The sequence below is a fragment of the Canis lupus genome, chromosome 1 (genome assembly GCF_048164855.1).
Source record: "Canis lupus baileyi chromosome 1, mCanLup2.hap1, whole genome shotgun sequence".
NCBI classification, from domain to species: Eukaryota; Metazoa; Chordata; class Mammalia; order Carnivora; family Canidae; genus Canis; species Canis lupus.
In genome coordinates, this window is record NC_132838.1 from 63659162 (window position 1) to 63677509 (window position 18348).

The following is an 18348-nucleotide window of genomic DNA, read 5'->3' on the forward strand; positions in this document are numbered from 1 at the left end:
TTTATGTTTTTTGCCACTTACAATTTTACTGTTATTGTAATCTTTCCTTTCTAAAATTTTTCCTTTCACTCTGCCCTTTAGTGAAAACTGTTTTCAGGTCAAATTAAGGCAACTTTGAATTCCTGCAAATCTAATTTTATGTTTGCTTAATTCCAAGTTTCTCTTTTCTAACTTTTATTACTTCAACAATTTTAACTAATCTCATTCATCATATCTTCCTGTATTCCACACCCTGATCACTTTTTTTCTTTAATTGGGAAGATATTTAGATGTTTAAGCATGAAGTTTGTGTCAGTCATTCAAAATCTGTAGAAATTTCATGCAAGGATACTTTAAAAGTCCTAAATGAGAGTCTGAATATAAAAGAATCTGAATATAAAAGGGAGACATATTTATTTTGTTTGAACAGCAAGGAAAATGACCACACATTTTTCACCTACCTCAAACAGATCATGTTTAGCTGACATGACTGTGGGTTCCATGAAATTAATCTCTGACCTGATTTTTTTTTTTAACTGCTGCAGTGTCAGTTTTCTATTAATAGGCTCTTATCCAGTGGAAAATGTGCATAGCTTCCTGGTGTGTGCAAACCTAGGAAGGTGAAGGATACCCATTCCAAAGAAGGGCAAAATGTCCTGGGCTAAGAACAATGGAAGCCTCTTAGAGAAGATCTCTCTGTAATCATACACACAGTGTGAACAATATGTATTATATATTGTGTGTAGGTGACTAGATAAATATGCAAATGTTATTGATTATAGAACAAGTCACAATTTGTGTTTCATAAATGCTCATAGTATTGAATGTAAGCAGAATCATTGTAGGGATATTAGGAAGGAATAAATATTGCACAAACTACAACCCTCTTTCCTAAAATTTGCAATCATTCACTGGTGAGAAATACAAACCAAAATGAAGTATCCCTCTAAGTTTGCCAATTTTTAGGGGGGAAAAATGTTACTTACTAAAAACTCAGTTTATTGGAAGGAATGTCAGCATACATTTCTGCAGAAAGAATGATCTAGTTAATTATTAATCTATTATTAACTGTCCCAATAATGAGCTCAGTGACCTTGAAAACAAGGCTCCCCTTTAGCCTCAGGTTTCTCATATAAAAGGGAGACTTATTTATTTTATTTAAAAAGTGATTTGTATAAAAATATTTTGTGGGAGATAAATTCTTTGATGTCAATTTTTATATGTACCCTCTGAAAACGTGTCGGTTAGTGTAAAAGAGAGAGAGATTTACAGTAATCAGATAGACAGCAGTATATTAGTTTTCTATTGCTGACATAACAAATGACTCAGTAGCTCGAAATAACACAAATTTATTTTCCTAACAGTTCTGTGACTCAGAATTCCAACATGGGTCTCAAGGGATTAAAATCAAGATGCCTCCAAGGCTAACTTCCTTTCTGGAGGCTTCAGGGGAGACTTAGTCTCCTTATCCTTTCAGGTTCTATAGGCTACTGTGTTCCTTGGCTCACAGCCCCTTCCCCCATCTTTAAAGCCAGTCAAGCCCTGACATCACATCTCCCTCCAACCATAACCAAGAATGTTCTCTGCTTTTAAGGATTCATGTGGTTAGATTAGGCCCACCCAGATAATCCAGGATAATCTCTCCATTTCTAGGTAATCCAGGATAATCTCTCCATTTCTAGATGTTAATTTAATCATACCTGCAAACTCCCTTTTGCCACATAAGATACATATTCACAGACTCTGGGGATTGAGGCATAGATATCTGAGAGGGTTGTTTTTCTATATGCCATAACTAATAATTGCTCTACTCTTTACCAATATACATTATACAAGCACTTCTCTATGCAAAGTGTTGTTTAGACCTGCTCAGTAGAGCAAAATATTGTGTGGAGATCCTAAACATTGAAATTCCGTAGCCCACAACCAGGATGTATTTTAAGCACACTAACCAAAAAATAATAATAAAATATAATAAAAATGCCCATTCACATTTGCAAAATCTCCAAGTGGGGTGTAAATGAGAATTTGCTTCAGTGAATCTTTTGACAGCAGCAATTTCTTCTTTCTCTCCCTCTTCTTGTTTTCCTTCTCCTTTCTTCTCTTCCATTTTTTCTCTTCTTTCTCCTCCTCCTCCTCCTCCTCCTTCTTTTTCTTCCTCTTTTTTCTTTTTCTTTTTTTCAATGAGCATATCTCCAGGGACTAGAATATTTTATAATAGTCAACATTCCTTAAATATTTTTAAATAAATAAAGTAATGAATATGTGGATAAATGATTGATAAGGTTGTAGAAGTATAACAATTTTTCAACTGGCTAACATCACGTCGAATCTGGCTGAAGCAGCTGTACACTGAATGAGTTAACCATTAGTCAATGGGTTGTATAGTGTTATTGATTTAATTTGATAGTCTGTGGATGTGGAAGATGAGTTAGAGGTCAGGCATGGCTTGTCTTTGCTCCACAAGTATCACATGGGTCTTTGTGGATTCAAGAAGAGGAAAAATATACTTCACTTTTTAGTGGGAAAAGAGTCAAAGTCACATTATAAAAAGAACATGTGATATGGGAAATATTGCTATTGCCACTGGTAAAAAATACAATGTGCCACATTGCCTCATAAAGGGATCCAAATATGAAATGATAGGAGCTTAAATTAAAGCAGGGATAATAGGAATAAAGAGGAAAATATGGAATCAAAAAATGAGGAATTCAAAATTTCGAGACTGAGGAAATGGGAAAAAGACAAAACTCTGTAGGGCCAGAAAAATCCCTGAATAGGAAAAAGTTAATGAGTTTCAGTATGCATATGTTGAACTCCTGGCCTCTATACACCTTCATTCAATAGTATTAATTGGACAATCTCTTTTTTATGACCCTAGTTATGCTAGGTCTAAATGTCAACTTTTTAGTTGCTGCCTATACAGTCTCAGATAGGAGTCATTATACATTGAGGATTGCTTCTTTATCTCTGAGAGGTCCTTACTATTCTAGTCATTCTCTCCTTCATTTCCCAAATATCCATTTTATATATCTCGTGGGGATACATCAATTTCTTCTGAAAAACAAGCTAGGGAATTTCTAGTAGATAGCCCCTGAGGTCACATTTTCTCCATGTTTTTTGACTAGATCTCAATGATAATATGTATACTACCCAATCTGAGTGAGCAAGGAATCTTTTTCATGCCGAATTCACCTTTTTAATACAGAGCATAGTGCCATGAAATAAATATACATCGATGATAGAACCATAGAATATCGAAGCTACGAAGAAGAAAAATGATCATAGCAGTATTGTTCGTAAGAGCCCCTCAATTTTAAAATATTCAAATAAATAAATTATGACATTCATGGAGTGGAATACCATGCAGTGAGAATAGCATGAACTACAACTACATACCACAGAACAAGTGAGTCTTACAGAGTGTTAAATTAATGCAACAAGACACAGAATCATGCATGCTGTGCGCTTCCATTTATGTAAAGAACAAACCTGGCTAGACTAAACTATATTGTTTATAGTTGTGGAGGTCATAAAACTATAAAGCAAAGTAAGAAAACTGTTATAAGGAAAGCCAGAATAGTTGTTCCCTGTGGAGAAAGTGTTGGAGGAAAAGGAATCTTGATTGGAAAGCAAAACCAGAATGAGAGTCAGTGGGTGGGCGGCAGATGGGAATATTCTTCAGACGTGATGGAAGCATTGTTTCCTGGACTGGGTATTGGTTATGTGGATGTCAACTCCATTATTGTTTAGTAAATGATATTTAAATATATATGATTTATGCAGCTTTCAGTACCTATATTTTACAAAAAGGTTTATTAATGTTTTAAAAACGGTGATGACTCATAATATTGTTTTAACTCTGTACTGATGAGGTAGCTGGTCTCTTGAAAACCAAGGGGGACAGTGTTATTAAAAAATTGCCACAGTTATCTAATTTTTTTTTCACAGAGAGTTCTTGTGCATTTTGGCTTCTAAGTCAGTGTTACCTAACAACTTAATTCTAAGTGAGTTCCTACCAGATTGGAAAACATATTTGTCATTTGGGTAGTGTTGCAAGGAATTAAAGAAACATTGGAAGTACTTTAACCAGACATGTGGAGTTCAATATGTCACAATATAGGGTGACTATGGAGTAAGGAAATGTAATGCACTCTGAAGTTTATTAATTTAGCTTCTGTAAAACTATATGAGGCAATTTTGCAAAGTATTGTCTTTCAGTTTACCTATCAGAGATGTTTCCACCTGTGCCTCTCTTCAAATTATGCTGTCCCTTCTCAACTCATTAGCTCAAGGACACAGGAGATAGGCCATCACCTCTCACTGATTTTTCTGATTTTTCTCCATGGGAAATTGTGTTGTTCCGTTTGGTTTGTGAATCTCTTTGCCTCACAGTTCCTTAGAATTATCATCTTTTTTTCCCTTTCTACTCTAGAAACTATAAGTGCAAATCAAGAAAGCCAAACATAATTATATTTCAAGAAGGGTTTCATTCTATCCTAAATAACTTTTGAATCATTGAAATAGATGGCATATTTAGTGTACTAACTCTTAGATGGTAACTTAGTTGCTAACTTTTAGTGGTAAATGATTTACTATACTAACTCTTAGTTGGTGACTGGTAATTTAGTTGGAAAATACTAAAAAGAGCTTCCCACTAATCCAAATGTAGACTTGGAAGATAAGTAAGTCAGCAGTTTCTCAAACTTGCGTACTTTGATCCCACCTCCTTTGCAACTATTAGTCCCTATGCTCACTTTTATCTTAGTTGGTTGTTGTTGTTGGTTGTTAACTGGGGCATAGTTAGCATTCCCACAGAAAAATGTCTGTGGCTGTTTATGAAGTTGAAATTATGTGAGGGGTGCTACTATATGCTTATTATCCTGCAATGTCTTGGAGAGACCTTTGACTAATTCTCCTGCCCCAAATGCCAATAGAGATATCTCCTCCAGCTTTGATCCTCTGGCATAGAGCATGAGACTGGGACATTAAGTTAGTAAAACTATGTCAAATAATTGGTTGCTAAATATATAAACCTGCAATGTTTTAGGATCTAGGGATGTTAGAAAGAACTTAATTCTCTGCTTTCCATTTATACCCCGGTTCTTTCATTTAGAAATATTCTTCAAGTTTAACTTAAGTTCTACTCTTTTATAATAGTCCCTGATCAACCAAGTCCATCTATCCTTTCTATGTCTCAGATTTTCCTAACAATCATACCTCAAAACACTTGATTTGTTGTTACGTATTAATTAATACTCTAGTTACTTTGATGTGCAAATGTCCACTTTAAACTTGATTGGCAAGAAACCAAGGACTCTATCTCACAGTTTTTATATATAATTTTGTCAGTTCTTTTTGGCAACTTAGAACTAGTCGCCTTGTATCATAGAGTTATGTATACAATTATTTCATCTTTCCTTAAGGACTAGATGCATATATATTTCACAGTTCACCCTCAAGTTTAGCACAGTTACTGACTGAAGCAAATACTTGAAATATATATGTGCTTATAAAGTGAATGAATATCTTTGGGGAGGTCAGCAGTTTTGCCCCTTTCCATCCATAAATGAATGGCAGAGTGAAGGAACAAAGATAAGAATATCATGTTTCAAAACACCTGGGTATTGAGATCCCATGTCATTCAAAGACAAGGACTCCAGCTACATTATGATTATAACAAGTCCATTCTAGTCACAAACTACAAGGTTTTCGAATCTGGGAAGGCTGGGCAGAAACTGAATGGTAAACCTGATCTATGTAATTCAAGAGATAAGCAAAACTTCTGGTAGCTGTCCAAAGCATCATTTCTAATACTACTCTTTCAGCCACTAGGAGCAAAGTATTTAGAAGGCTCTGCTGACTTAACTGCTTGAATCTAGCCTTTTCTGCTACCCCACGTACTTCCTCTTCATGTCTTCTGAACCTTGGACTAAGGATCGTGTCTCTTCATCCTTTCCTTGACAAAGGCCTTTCCCTAGTATCTCGAAAACCCTCTTGCCTTGCTTCAATGCTTAAGGGGGTGACTTCATAGAGCACCACAACAAGACCACTGGCCTATAACACTAGTTCTCATAGAACTTAGAACAACAGTTCTAAGTTGTTTCTAAGAACAACAGTGACCACAAAATTAGTTTTTAACAGCTTATTTCTCATTATTATCCTGAAGAAAGTTTTTTGGTAAGTACCTGACAGTATTATTTCATTTTTTGTTCACAAATTGGAAACAGCACTCCAAAAATACAAACTGAGCTCAAAGTAGAGTACTAGGGGATCAAAAGCAGCAAAGACATACAAATACCAGGAGCATAGTCACATAGGAGGCCCAGAAACTAGGAATTGTAAAAAAACGACTAGTTCAAAATAAATCATGCACGTAAGGCATCCATCCTTTTCAATGATATAGCAATAGGGTGGCTTAAAAAAAATAGTCATTAAACAACGATTTTTTTACCCAGTTTCTAAGCCTGATAGCTTTGTACCTTGATCATCCTAGGGCTTCATTCCACAGATCACTAACTTTCACATACCACCCATCTCTTCTTCCTTCATCTCTTCATTGATCAAACCTACTCTTGATTTCCTTACATTGGCCAGCCATTTTGTCTTCTGACGATGGCATGTGCATTGCAAATTATCCAAGTGAAGAGTAGGACATCCTACCATTCTAAGGTAGTTATTTTTTTAAGCTAATTTCAATATACCCTCAGTGATTATAAGATTTATGAACAATAGCATGATTTTGTCAACTAAACACTCCCCATTCATAAATCCAAAATTATATATTTTTAAATCTCTCCAGTCTCCATTTTAATGATTATTTTTTGTTCTTTCCTGCTTGTTTTTCAATCTACTATGTTAGAATCAGGGACTTTATATTCTTCTTCTTCATGTCCCTATTGTCTGGTATTCAGCTTGGTGCATAATAGGTTCTAAAATATTGACTACAACTAAACCTCTGACATGACCTTCTGTCGTATAAATCTAATTATAGGTTGATAATTAATACCATAGAGCCTATAATTTTGTTATATTTCAAATGATGTATTTTGTTTGCTTGCTTTTTTCTAAATGCAATGCCTAATGCTTCTGCATATTTAAATTGCTTGGCATTTTACTATACTTGGTAACTTACAGATTTGATACCATATTCTTTTCCCCTAGGCAATTATACATAAGTTAAATAAGAATAACGATGGATAAAAATAACAGCTCCAGCACTGGAGGTCAAAGAAATGTCACTTTATAATCACTATTTTTGTCTTGATGTTATATCAAATGTCTACCACAAACAGAAAATTCTCTTAGTCATATGATGATTTTATTTTAACATGCAACGGTAAATTTTCCAGGGAAACCTTGCTAAAAATGTGTTGAAGGTCTAAATAAGTGGGAAATGATTTTTCTCACATCTGTAAGCTCATTAATGCCCTAAGTTATGTTACGTTGTGTTATATTATGCATATATTATATTAAGAACTCTTTCTTTCTTTTGTCTTTCTCAACATTTCAGAAACCTGTGTCAGGGGGAGGATGCAGCAAATGGGTAGCAATGAGAAAATCAGTCTATAATAAGTTCCAGCCTCATGCTCCCCTGTAAAAAGCAGGTTGCTGAACAGACGTAAATAAGTGTTCTTCTAGATTAAAAGACTGTATCTTTGTTTAAGTGAAAACCACATACTTCAGCCCTTGCCACAGATACCAAACTAGGAAATATCTAAACCATACATATTTAAATGTAATATGAAGTACATCATAAGTGAGATGGACTCTGTGGTTTATGAGGAAACAGCTCATTTACATACCAAAGCATCTCTCAGAATCGTAAATTCCGTATGCTTTTGACAGCTTGACTTCAGGCACAGAGATGTGGAGATGTTTGATGTTTAGAGAGCATAACTTGTACAGAGAGAAGCAGGACTTTATTCATTACACATTTGCCAAGGATATTCTTTTTAACTTCCTTTGAAGATGGAAAATACTATCTTTTTAGACCAGAAAGTTCATCTATCTCTGCTTAACCCTCACTTGGGGCAATACATGTTCCTGTGACACTCAAATAAGCATGTCCTATCAGAAATTATTCATGGCACTCATATTTTTCAGAGAAAATGGGAATTGGGGAAAGCAAAACTTAACTTAGCTGGATTTTCCTAGGACTATGAGTTGAAGAGAAACTAAACTCGGTAAGCTTGGAATTATTGTATTATGTTAATTCATGGTTTCCAGATGAAGGTTTTTCTCTAATTTGCTCTTTTTAAATGTGTTACTTTAAATAATCTGCATTTTAAAAATATATTAAGGATTTCTCCAAAGGGTTTCTTTTTATTTGACAGAAGAAAAGAAAGAATAATGATTTCAATTCCATAACTGTAAAACCAAAAGCTTAACTGGAAAACTTAACCATCTATGTGTGCATTCTCTTTTCAAATTGATATATTCAACCCAAAGGTCAATATAGATCACTTTAAAATCGCTTATTGCACCATTTTGTGTTTTTCTCATATTAAATATTGTTAACTGATTAAAAATTAATGCAAACAGCATTGAAGTCTTTAAGTCTCTAAGGATTCCTAAGGCTTTAGAATAATAGCTGAATAGGCTCAATTCATTTTTGCATTGTAAAGGCAACACGGTTTTTAAATTATAGTCACAATGATGACCAAAAACAAATAGGAAAAAATTAAGAAGCATTTAAGCTGACAAGCAGAACATCTTCCATGGGTATTGTGTGCTTAAATGTGGCAGAAAAAAAAAAGTCACTATTACGAAAAAAAACAGAAGCTGCAACAGAAAGCTTCTTAATAGAACCTACCAAAGGTTAACACTAAAAAGATACATTTGTTATTCACTTTCATGTAGATTTTGCATTGTGGAGGTTTGCACAATTTTAAAATCTTTACGTGAACATAACTTGCCAAGAAGCATGATCTTGCAAAAAGTTGAAAACATTCTTCTGGCCATATTACTGGGCCCCTCCAATGAGGGCCCTCATGCCCACCCCACCCAGACATCGTATGGTTAAGTAGTGAACTAGTGCTCAAACCCGGATTTCTGACCGAAACTCCACACACTTTGCACTCTATCGCACTGCCTTTCATTATTTAAATGCCGCTTTCTCTTGGCTCTGTACTACTTTCGCTCTCTGATTTTCAATGAATTATGTCACCCACTGGTTTTCACAGTCTGCTTTTCTTCCTTTTTCTAAATTCAACTTGAACAGGAAAGAAGATTGAGAAGTTTTAGAATCAGACTGATCAGGTTTCTGTAATATCTGCCTCTTAGCCTTTTAGAGTTTGTGATATTTTAAAAAGATGTACATGTAAGATTTGGTTCTTAATATCCTGTCAATAAATATGATATTCCTGATGAGAGCATTTTTTTAAACTATTTTTCGTTGCCTCACATTGACTTATTAGGTTTCTAATTTCTTTTCAGGTTTCCACATGGACCACCTCAAAAACGATCTGTTACTAATTAAGATGTCTAATTAAGGTCACTAATAATTTTAAGAACTTAAATGAAACTAACCTCCAAATCCCACATTATAACATATATATATATATATATATATATATATATATAAAATCATTATTTCCTTTTCTGCTGTTACAAGTGTCATGCACATTTCTGGATCCCTCTGTATAATATAAGCATATTTGAAAATTGGAGACTGTTCCTTTTGTTGCATTTTTCTTCTTTCTTTCTTTTTTCTTTTCTTTTCTTTCTTTCTTTCTTTCTTTCTTTCTTTCTTTCTTTCTTCTTTTTTTCTTTCCTCTTTGGTTTTGAATCAGAATAGTTCTAGCTATCATTTTGATGGTTGGTTCAGTTCTGTGTTATATTTTGCCAAGAGTTGGCTTTTTTGCAGCTTCTAGACTTTTATCGATGGGTCTTTGCTTTGTCCTCTAGTGCTCCATAAAAGGAAGAAGAAGAAGAAGAAGAAGAAGAAGAAGAAGAAGAAGAAGAAGAAGAAGAAGAAGAAGAAGAAGAAGGAAGGAAGGAAGGAAGGAAGGAAGGAAGGAAGGAAGGAAGGAAGGAAGGAAAGAAAGAAAGAAAGAAAGAAAGAAAGAAAGAAAGAAAGAAAGAAAGAAAGAAAAAAAAAAAAAAGAATCCTCTCCTTAAACAACCTGTGTGCAAGTCTTTTCACTTGTGTGCCTCTTATGATCATGGTCCTTCTCCAAATATACTGTCTTGTCAATGTCAATTTTTAAAATGTGTTCAAAGAACTAAAAATTATATTCTATATGTGGTGTATTCCTTTTCTTGAACAGAAGAACATAATTTGTAACTAATTAGGGCTTGAACCTAGTACTTCATCCTTTTCCTCCTGCCCTCAACCCAAGTCATCTCAACTTGGGCCAGAATAGCCACTCTTGGTTTTGGCAATATAAACACAAATATGTAGGCTGGATCTCCTCCTTCTCTTAATTCCACCATCTGTTGCTCTAGGTGACATAACTTGTGTGCATAGTTAATTAGTCTGGCTGTGAATTCTCGATCTTTTTTCTTGAGAGCAACAATTGGTGCTCATGTGCTCTGCAGTCTGTTGAAGCAGCACATTGTGTAAAATAAATTACCATTTTTGTTCTAAATTTCGGATATCAAATCCTTCCACAGGTTTGTTACAGAAGCAGTAAGACACGGTTGAGCTAATAGTGAGGAAACAATTTCCTACAGAGTAAGATAAACCTCCTGAATTCTGAAGTTACATAATAGTTTAGAAGTTGACAGTTTGACCTAACTTCTAATTTTTTTAGAAAAGAATTTCCCTTGACTAAGTGCTTTAGTAAGTTACAAGTTAATTATATATAGGAACTCTATCAACTTGAATCTATTACCAGAAATTTGTACTTTCCTATATTTTAGAGGTGCTTGGACCCAGAAAACATAGTTATATAGATGTTATTATAAAGCACAATTTGACTGTATATTAGTTACCCTGCCATTTTGGAAAAATAACCTATTTTATCAGCTTTTTAAAAAGTCTCTCTTTTCAACAAAGCTATTAAGAATTAACTATAGTTAAAAGAATTGACTATACATTGTTATCAAAATGACTCCAAAGATATTTTTGCCTAGTGCTATATGTTGTGAAATAGATGCTGAAATTGGTCATGGCAAGTTCACATGAAACTCATAAGGGGAGGTAACTTTGGCACTTGTCTAGAAATAACCGCCTCTGGAAAGAAGGTAGAAGGCTATTTATAGTCCTAAACCCCTAGTACTCTGAGTTTGGTCCAGTCTGTAGCCTGATCAAATCTATTCAATCCAACACGGGCCAAACCAGAACAGCAGCCTAGCATAGACCCCCATCAACCTCTGAAGTAACACCAGGCTATTAGTCTCACACAGCAAGGAGAAGTATTCAACATGACTCAGGTTAGAGATTTAGATGTGAATCCTAGCTATACTATATACAGCCCTGTGAATTTAGGCAAATCCCTAACCTAAATCTCAGTTTCCTATTCTATAAATAGCAATGGTAAATGTATCTATCTCATTCAGTTGTCTTGATCATATAACAAACTTCATACAGTGCTTGACATTCAATGTCAACATATATGAATTGTTATTATAATTGTCATTAAAATTATCTTTGTTAATTCATCAGGGCCAGAATCAAACCTGCTGTTTCTCTAAAATCCTTTGGCTTTCGACTTTGTCCTACTTCTTTTTTTTCAAAGATTTTTATTTTTTATTATTCATGAGGGACACAGAGAAAGACGGAGACATAGGCAGAGGGAGAGACAGGCTCCCTGTGGGGAGCCCGATGTGGGACTCAATCCCAGGACCTTGGGATCACAACCTGAGCCAAAGACAGATGCTCCACATAGATGGTAATCTATATAAAGAACTTGTTAAGATTTATTGATGTGTCCTGTGTTATAGTTGAATAAGCACTGAGAGAAACTATAGGAGACAAGAATTATATCTTCAAACTTCCTCTAACTATCAATGACCATGGGAGAGTCATTTAATCTGCAGGAGCCTCAGTTTTCCAAAAATTGAGGTCAGGACAGTGAACTAGAGCTCTCTAAAGGGCTACTGTAGCTCTACCTTTCATAATTTCTGGGCAGCATTTGTTTGCTTTGTGATAAATGGATGGGAAGAGTAATCAGGAGATGTCACAAGCTATTGATGCAATACTTACTTTTCCATCATGTGCCCAAAAGTGGTGGCAAAGGAAACACAGCATATGAGAGGAAAGACTATGCAGGCTAAAGGAATAACATGTACCAAAGTTCTATACAAAAACACACTCCTTATAAAAGCCAGAAAGAAGGCTATTGTGGCTGGGATACAAAAACCCGTGAATCATGAAGACAAAATGAAAAGCATGAAGGAGAGAGGTGTGCAAGAAGCTCTGGATAAGCTCAGAGAATGACTGAGGTGCTAACCTTAAAAATTCAGCTCATAGTTGGCAGCCTAATTTTCATTTGAGAAATATGATTAATAAATCATTCCAGAAAAGGAAAAAAGTACATAATTGATGTTCAGATGACATAGATCCTATGAACTGCAAAGGCCAGGGAGCAGGAAATGATCATCACTAGATGGTGTTTTTACACTTTATCACTAATTCAGTGATTTTTCTGGGAGACTTCAGGAGGTCTTCTGAGAATCCTTTAAATGCTCCATGGGGAGAAGACAGAAACAAAAGTTCTATTTCATAATCAAGAATTTCCTGCAAGAAAAGTTTTATGAATCAAGTGCAAAGTACTACAGAGAATAATCCACAAGCAAACCAAACACACTTTGGTCAAGTGACCTCCTGAATCGGCTAGATGTCCACACCCCATCCACAGGCAAGGAAACACATGCGTAGGTAACTTACTAATTGTGCAGGGCTAAGCAAGCATTTGTTATAGATAGCTCTCTTTAAGACAAACCAAAGGCCACATGACATAGAATATCTAAGGAATAGGAAAAAATGCTATTTATATTTAGTTAGCAAATTCTGAACTAAAATTGGTAAAGAGTAAATCTGATATCCTCTTACGGAAAAGAAAAAAAAAAGCAAACACCAACTAGATCTAAGGGAGCTGGCTTCTAATCTTGGTAATGCCATAGTCTCGAGCAAGTCACCAAATATCTGAGTTACAGTTTCTATTTCTGCAAAATGGAGATAATAATGCCGACTTAATTGAATTGTATGAGGTTGAAATAAGTAAATAACACAAAGTCCTGAGCCAAATACCTGATACACAGAAACCTCTCAGTATTTGTTTTTATCAATTTGGGGTGCCAGACTAAATTTCCCAGTAGAAGGTACAGTAAGACATTTCTCCTTATAAATATTGACTGAAAATCTCCAACTCTGAAATCACTGTGTGTCCATACGAACATCTACACAAAGAGCCAAAACCACACGTTCTGTTTTTCAGTTGTCTAATTAAAAACAAACCAGAGCAGCATTCAACTTGCAAGCTGATGAGAGCACCACCTGTCTGATTTTCTTACAGCTGTCAGAGGCAAATATTAGATCCACCTCCCAGATTTTTACCCCAACTAGAACTGGATTGTGTCTGTATTCAAAATGGGTTAGTTGTTTTAAAGGGCCCTTTCCTTCTAAGAAATACATATATATATATTTTTATATTTACATATGTTTTTCATATTTATATACAGGTGAAACGATTGCAACTGTGATCAAATCATTAAATATTATGTTTTAGTGATGGCACAAACCTTTTCAGAAGAAGCACTGAAACAAAATATTTGCTTTAACAGAAAGATCGAGTTCTTCTATATGTATAGAGGTCAAAGAGACATGGGTGTGGGAAAAGAATCAGAATTCGAATTGCTTTAGTTTAAAATCACACTGATCTACACTTTGTGCATTTCCAAACCTTGCCTCTGTATATCTACCCATGGTAAATAGATACAAATTTTGTGGGAGCACTTGCATCTTAAATCTTATGGACATGTGTGTGCATATTTATACACTGAGGTTGGAAAGGAAAAACGAATTTAAGATCTCCATTTCAAAATGTCATAAGGCAAAAATGCTGAAAATCATTTGTCTACATTGAAACATTAAATGTAATATTTTAGGTTCATTGTGGTCTCTATCCTTGCAAGTCTCGTAATTTTTGCAAGGTAAGATAGCAGCCACAACATGACATGACCATTGCTATTTATAGAGGTGCGGGCGACAACTGGTACCAGTGGGGCCTCGGGCATAGCACAGAAGAGTTTCCCCATGCAAAATGTCACAGAAACCCCCCTCTCTCCCCCAACACACACATCTGTCAGCCTCTCAGCTTCCAAATCCACTTCTCCAATCCCATATAGACTCATTGATCAAGGCAAGTATCTAAAAGCAACATTTAAGCCGGCATCTTGACAGTCAAGGTCACTGTCTGTCGATTGCCACCTGTTTTCCCTAATGGTAGCAGTACCTTCAGCAGTGATCTCAGTCATGGTGGTTGGAGAAAGGAAAAGGCAGGCGAAAAGTTCCCGTCAAGTGGCACTTTGAGGAATACTTTAGAATTCGAGAACTCTGATTAGGGGGCTCTGGGTGAAAAACCTGAGGGCTCTTCGTTTTCCTGGCTGTTTCTGCTGGCCCTTTGTTGTCCTGTTGAACTCCGTCTCTTCTCTGCAGAGTTCTCCCCCTGGAAACAACCTGAGCCCTTTCCAAGCCACACTTGTGGCTCAGTCAGAAATATCAGCTTCGAACAAAAATAGCCTCAACTCCCTGGGACTCTTCAGCACTTTTTTTTTTTTTTGGCACTCTAGGGGAACACACACACACACACACACACACATACACACACCAGCTCTCCAGCCCCAAAGAAAGGGGGAAAAAAAAGAACAACAAAATAACTAAAAGTACTGTCTAAGCCTCCACAGTTTTCCCAAGATAATTACAGATCTTGGGGGTCTATGTCAGAAAACATGAAATAAAGACTTGAAAGTAATCTTATCTGTGATAGCTCAGATTTATTCTTAGTGCCCTTAATGCTTAGAACATTCCTCTTTCCTTATTTGGTGTAGGGAGGGTCCTGTAATGTCTACCAGAGGCAAAGGGGAGGAGAGTCTTCAGTCATTTCCTCCAGGTGGATTCCCTATTGGTCTACATCCACTTAGCAAGTGTAGTTATTTATACAGGGCCACATTTAAAGTTGCAACTATTAAATTCTGAGGCTTCCTTATAGGGGATTAAGATTTTCCAAACCCTGGCCAGTAAGAAATAGGTAATGTGAAGTTAGAGTGACCCTTGGGAACTGATGAATTACTGGATTTTTTAATTCTCTCTCATACCTTTGTGAACACAAAATATCTGAACTTATCTATGCAGTAAAAAAAAAAAGGGAATGTGACCTAAAGTTTAAGATCTACAGCCAACACGTCAGTAAGAGGTTTCAACTTTTCCCTACCTCAACTTCAAGAAAATAAAAGACAAAGGATCATAGCAGCTAACAATTAACCAACCCTGATGATTAGCATTTCACCTTCCCACTGCCAGACAGGTGTTAATGAGCAGAGAAATATTCAATAGTTGGTAGTAGGAAGGGGAAGGACAATCAAAGGGCATGGAGAATCACAAACTGCAGCCAGTCTGAACAATCAAGGGGTGATTACACTTTTTTTTTTTTTTTTTATTCTCATACTCAATCTAGTAAATGTTTGTAGTTTCAACTTTTAGCCTTGACTTGCTGCTTTTGGTTGTCACAATCCCTTGGATGCGAATGGTACTTCCGAGATGACAAGGCGATGTATGTTGTTTTAATTTTGAGGACTCCGAAGAAAGCCCTGACAGCTATTTCCATAGGAAATGACACATCTTCCCACATCAGCACTTTAGTATTTCCTGCCTCAATTCCTCCCACCATAGGTGGTGTTCGCGTACTTGCAGAATAAGGAAGTTAAGCCATCTTAACTCACAAAGAGGAAATAATCCCAGGTAACATCCACAGTTTTATACAAGACTCTAAACCTCAAACGAGGCCTAGAGGCTTTGGACTACAAGTCTGCTACCTTTCCCATGTGATGAGACTTTGTGGCAGGCTCTATCATCTGCAGCTATTGGGGAACACTACAGACGAGGTCACCTGCAGATGGAAAAGATGCAAACTCCTGACAAGCCCCTTCCTGGAGCACTGGGTTGGTGCCTCTAAGAAGAGTTGGAGGTAGCTTAAAAGCAGAATTCTCTTCACTACGCCTCCAAAGGTATCGCCATTCAATATCGTCACGGTGCTTCCAAATTTAAGAAAACATAGTGCTTCCCAACTCCACTTGTCAGTCAGTCACTCTCACTGTGGTTAACTGGAAAAATGACAATAAATAATCCTGTTTGTAATTCATTAAGAATTTACATGGGTCAGGGCCTAAGCAAAATTAGCTAGCTTGGAGCAGGAATAAATCACAATTACAAACTCCTACTTAATAAGAAGTTGAAATAAGAATATAGAGCAAGAATACTAAGTTCCTAGTGATTGATGTTGCTCTTAAATCCCCCATCACTAATTTCGTGCCATACATACTAGAAGAAGAAAAAAAGAGTAAAAAAAAAAAAAAAGTGCTCTAGCGAATAAACATATTTGCAAGATAATAACTTTCTAAATCTCTCTGTTGGATGAGTTGATGAATCTTATTAGACATTAAGAAACTGGTAAATTTCTCATTTTGAAAAGTTATTACAACTTTCAAGTTATGTGAAGCCAAATTAATGAGAGCTATCTTTGAGTTTCAAGTGGAACTATCTGAAGCTTTCCAAAATCAAGCAACTGGCATTTTCCTAAAGGTAATATACCCCATTCTTCAGGACACTCAAAAAGAATAAAACATTACAAGCAACATATATCCTTTCTTTTTTTTTTATATATCTCCTTTCTTTAACTTTTTTTTTTTTTGTTTTCTTCATTTGTAAAAGATTTTCATTTTAAAGAAATCTTACCAATCTGCTGGGATCCTTTTTTTTAAAATATTTATTCATTTATTTGAGAGAGAGAGAGAGCCTATAGTTGCGGGGGAAGGGGTGCAGAATCCTGAAGCAGACTCTCCTCTGAGCACGCAGGGCCAGATGTAGAGTCGATCTCACAACCCTGAGATCAAGACTGAAGCCAAAATCAGGAGTCAGCTGCTTAACCAAGGGATCCCCTATTTTTTATTTGGCACCAATTCATGTATAGGTTATTCACATATAAGCTGTTCATATCCATAAATTAAGAAATAGAAGATCTTGAGAAGTAATCCTGAAGACTGCTTTTTCTCAAATATCTCCATCCCTTGAGAAATAGGTGACTGGTAGTAAATAAACCATTTTCTCTCAATTATTCCCACACTACTTCATGAAACACAAATAGTAGCACAGAACAAGATAATGTAGTATGGTCTTAAAATGATTTTTTGAAAGTTTCACTTTGTTGCATTTTATGATTTTTTCGGTGGAAGCCAAAAATCATCAAATCTTCTCTGGTTGTCTCCTGGATCATTTTGCATTCTGAAATTCAATCAAAATATCTCGTTCATGGCCAAATGCAATATATGTCTTATGTCTTACTGATTCTTAGTTTATGACAAGAGCTAACAAGAGCAGCCAGATTTAAAAAAAAAAAAAACATTGATCTAAAGAAGAATAGTTTTTGTCTACTAACTTGAATATTTAGAATACTGAGTGAAGATCATAAGGGGCAGGGGTCTCCGGGTGGCTCAGTGGTTGAGCATCTGCCTTCGGCTTAGGGTGTGACCCCAGGGTCCTGGGATGGAGTCCCTCATCAGGCTCCCCAAGGGGAGCCTCCTTCTCCCTCTGCCTGTGTCTCTGCCTCTGTGTGTGTCTCTCATGAATGAATAAATAAAATCTAAAAAGAAAAAAAAAATCACAAGGAGCAATGACCAGTATAATGAAGCTGGAGAGACAGTTTGGTCTAAATGGAACATTTTGTAGGAGAACACAGTTTCATGGCTTAGGATTGACTTATAAAGACCTGTCAGTTAATAATGCATCAGAGACAGCAATTCAATCATTAACATGTCTACCCACCAATCCAAGAAGCTATTACTGAGAAGAGAGAGCGACCGCTCTTTAGGTCATGTTGGAAGAGCCCAGTGAGGGGCTCCTGGGTGGCTCAGTGGCTGAGCGTCTGCCTTCAGCCCAGGGCGTGACCCTGGAGTCCCGGGATCAAGTCCCACATCGGGCTTCCTGCATGGAGCCTGCTCCTCCCTCTGCCTGTGTCTCTACCTCTGTCTCTCTCTCTCTCTCAATCTCTCTGTGTGTCTCTCATGAATAAATAAATAAAATATTTTAAAAATAAATAAATAAAAAATAAATAAATAAATAAATAAATAAATAAAGTAATAAAAGACTTTGTGCAATATTGTACACTTTTAAAAATATTATACACTTAGCATGTAAGTAAATCTGTG

The 18348-nt window shown here is 36.0% G+C and overlaps 1 protein-coding gene across 19 annotated transcripts in view; it reads right to left on the bottom strand.

Moving 5' to 3' along the window:
* TRDN (triadin) overlaps positions 1-14785 on the bottom strand; it is a 362263-nt gene extending 347478 nt beyond the window's left edge. For all 19 annotated transcript variants that reach the window (XM_072832697.1, XM_072832631.1, XM_072832729.1 and 16 more), the window contains exon 1: positions 14382-14785. In XM_072832697.1, coding sequence (XP_072688798.1) covers positions 14382-14403 — 22 coding nt within the window. In that variant the 5' untranslated portion in view covers positions 14404-14785. The remainder of the gene's footprint in view (positions 1-14381) is intronic.
* Positions 14786-18348: the final 3563 nt, after the last annotated feature.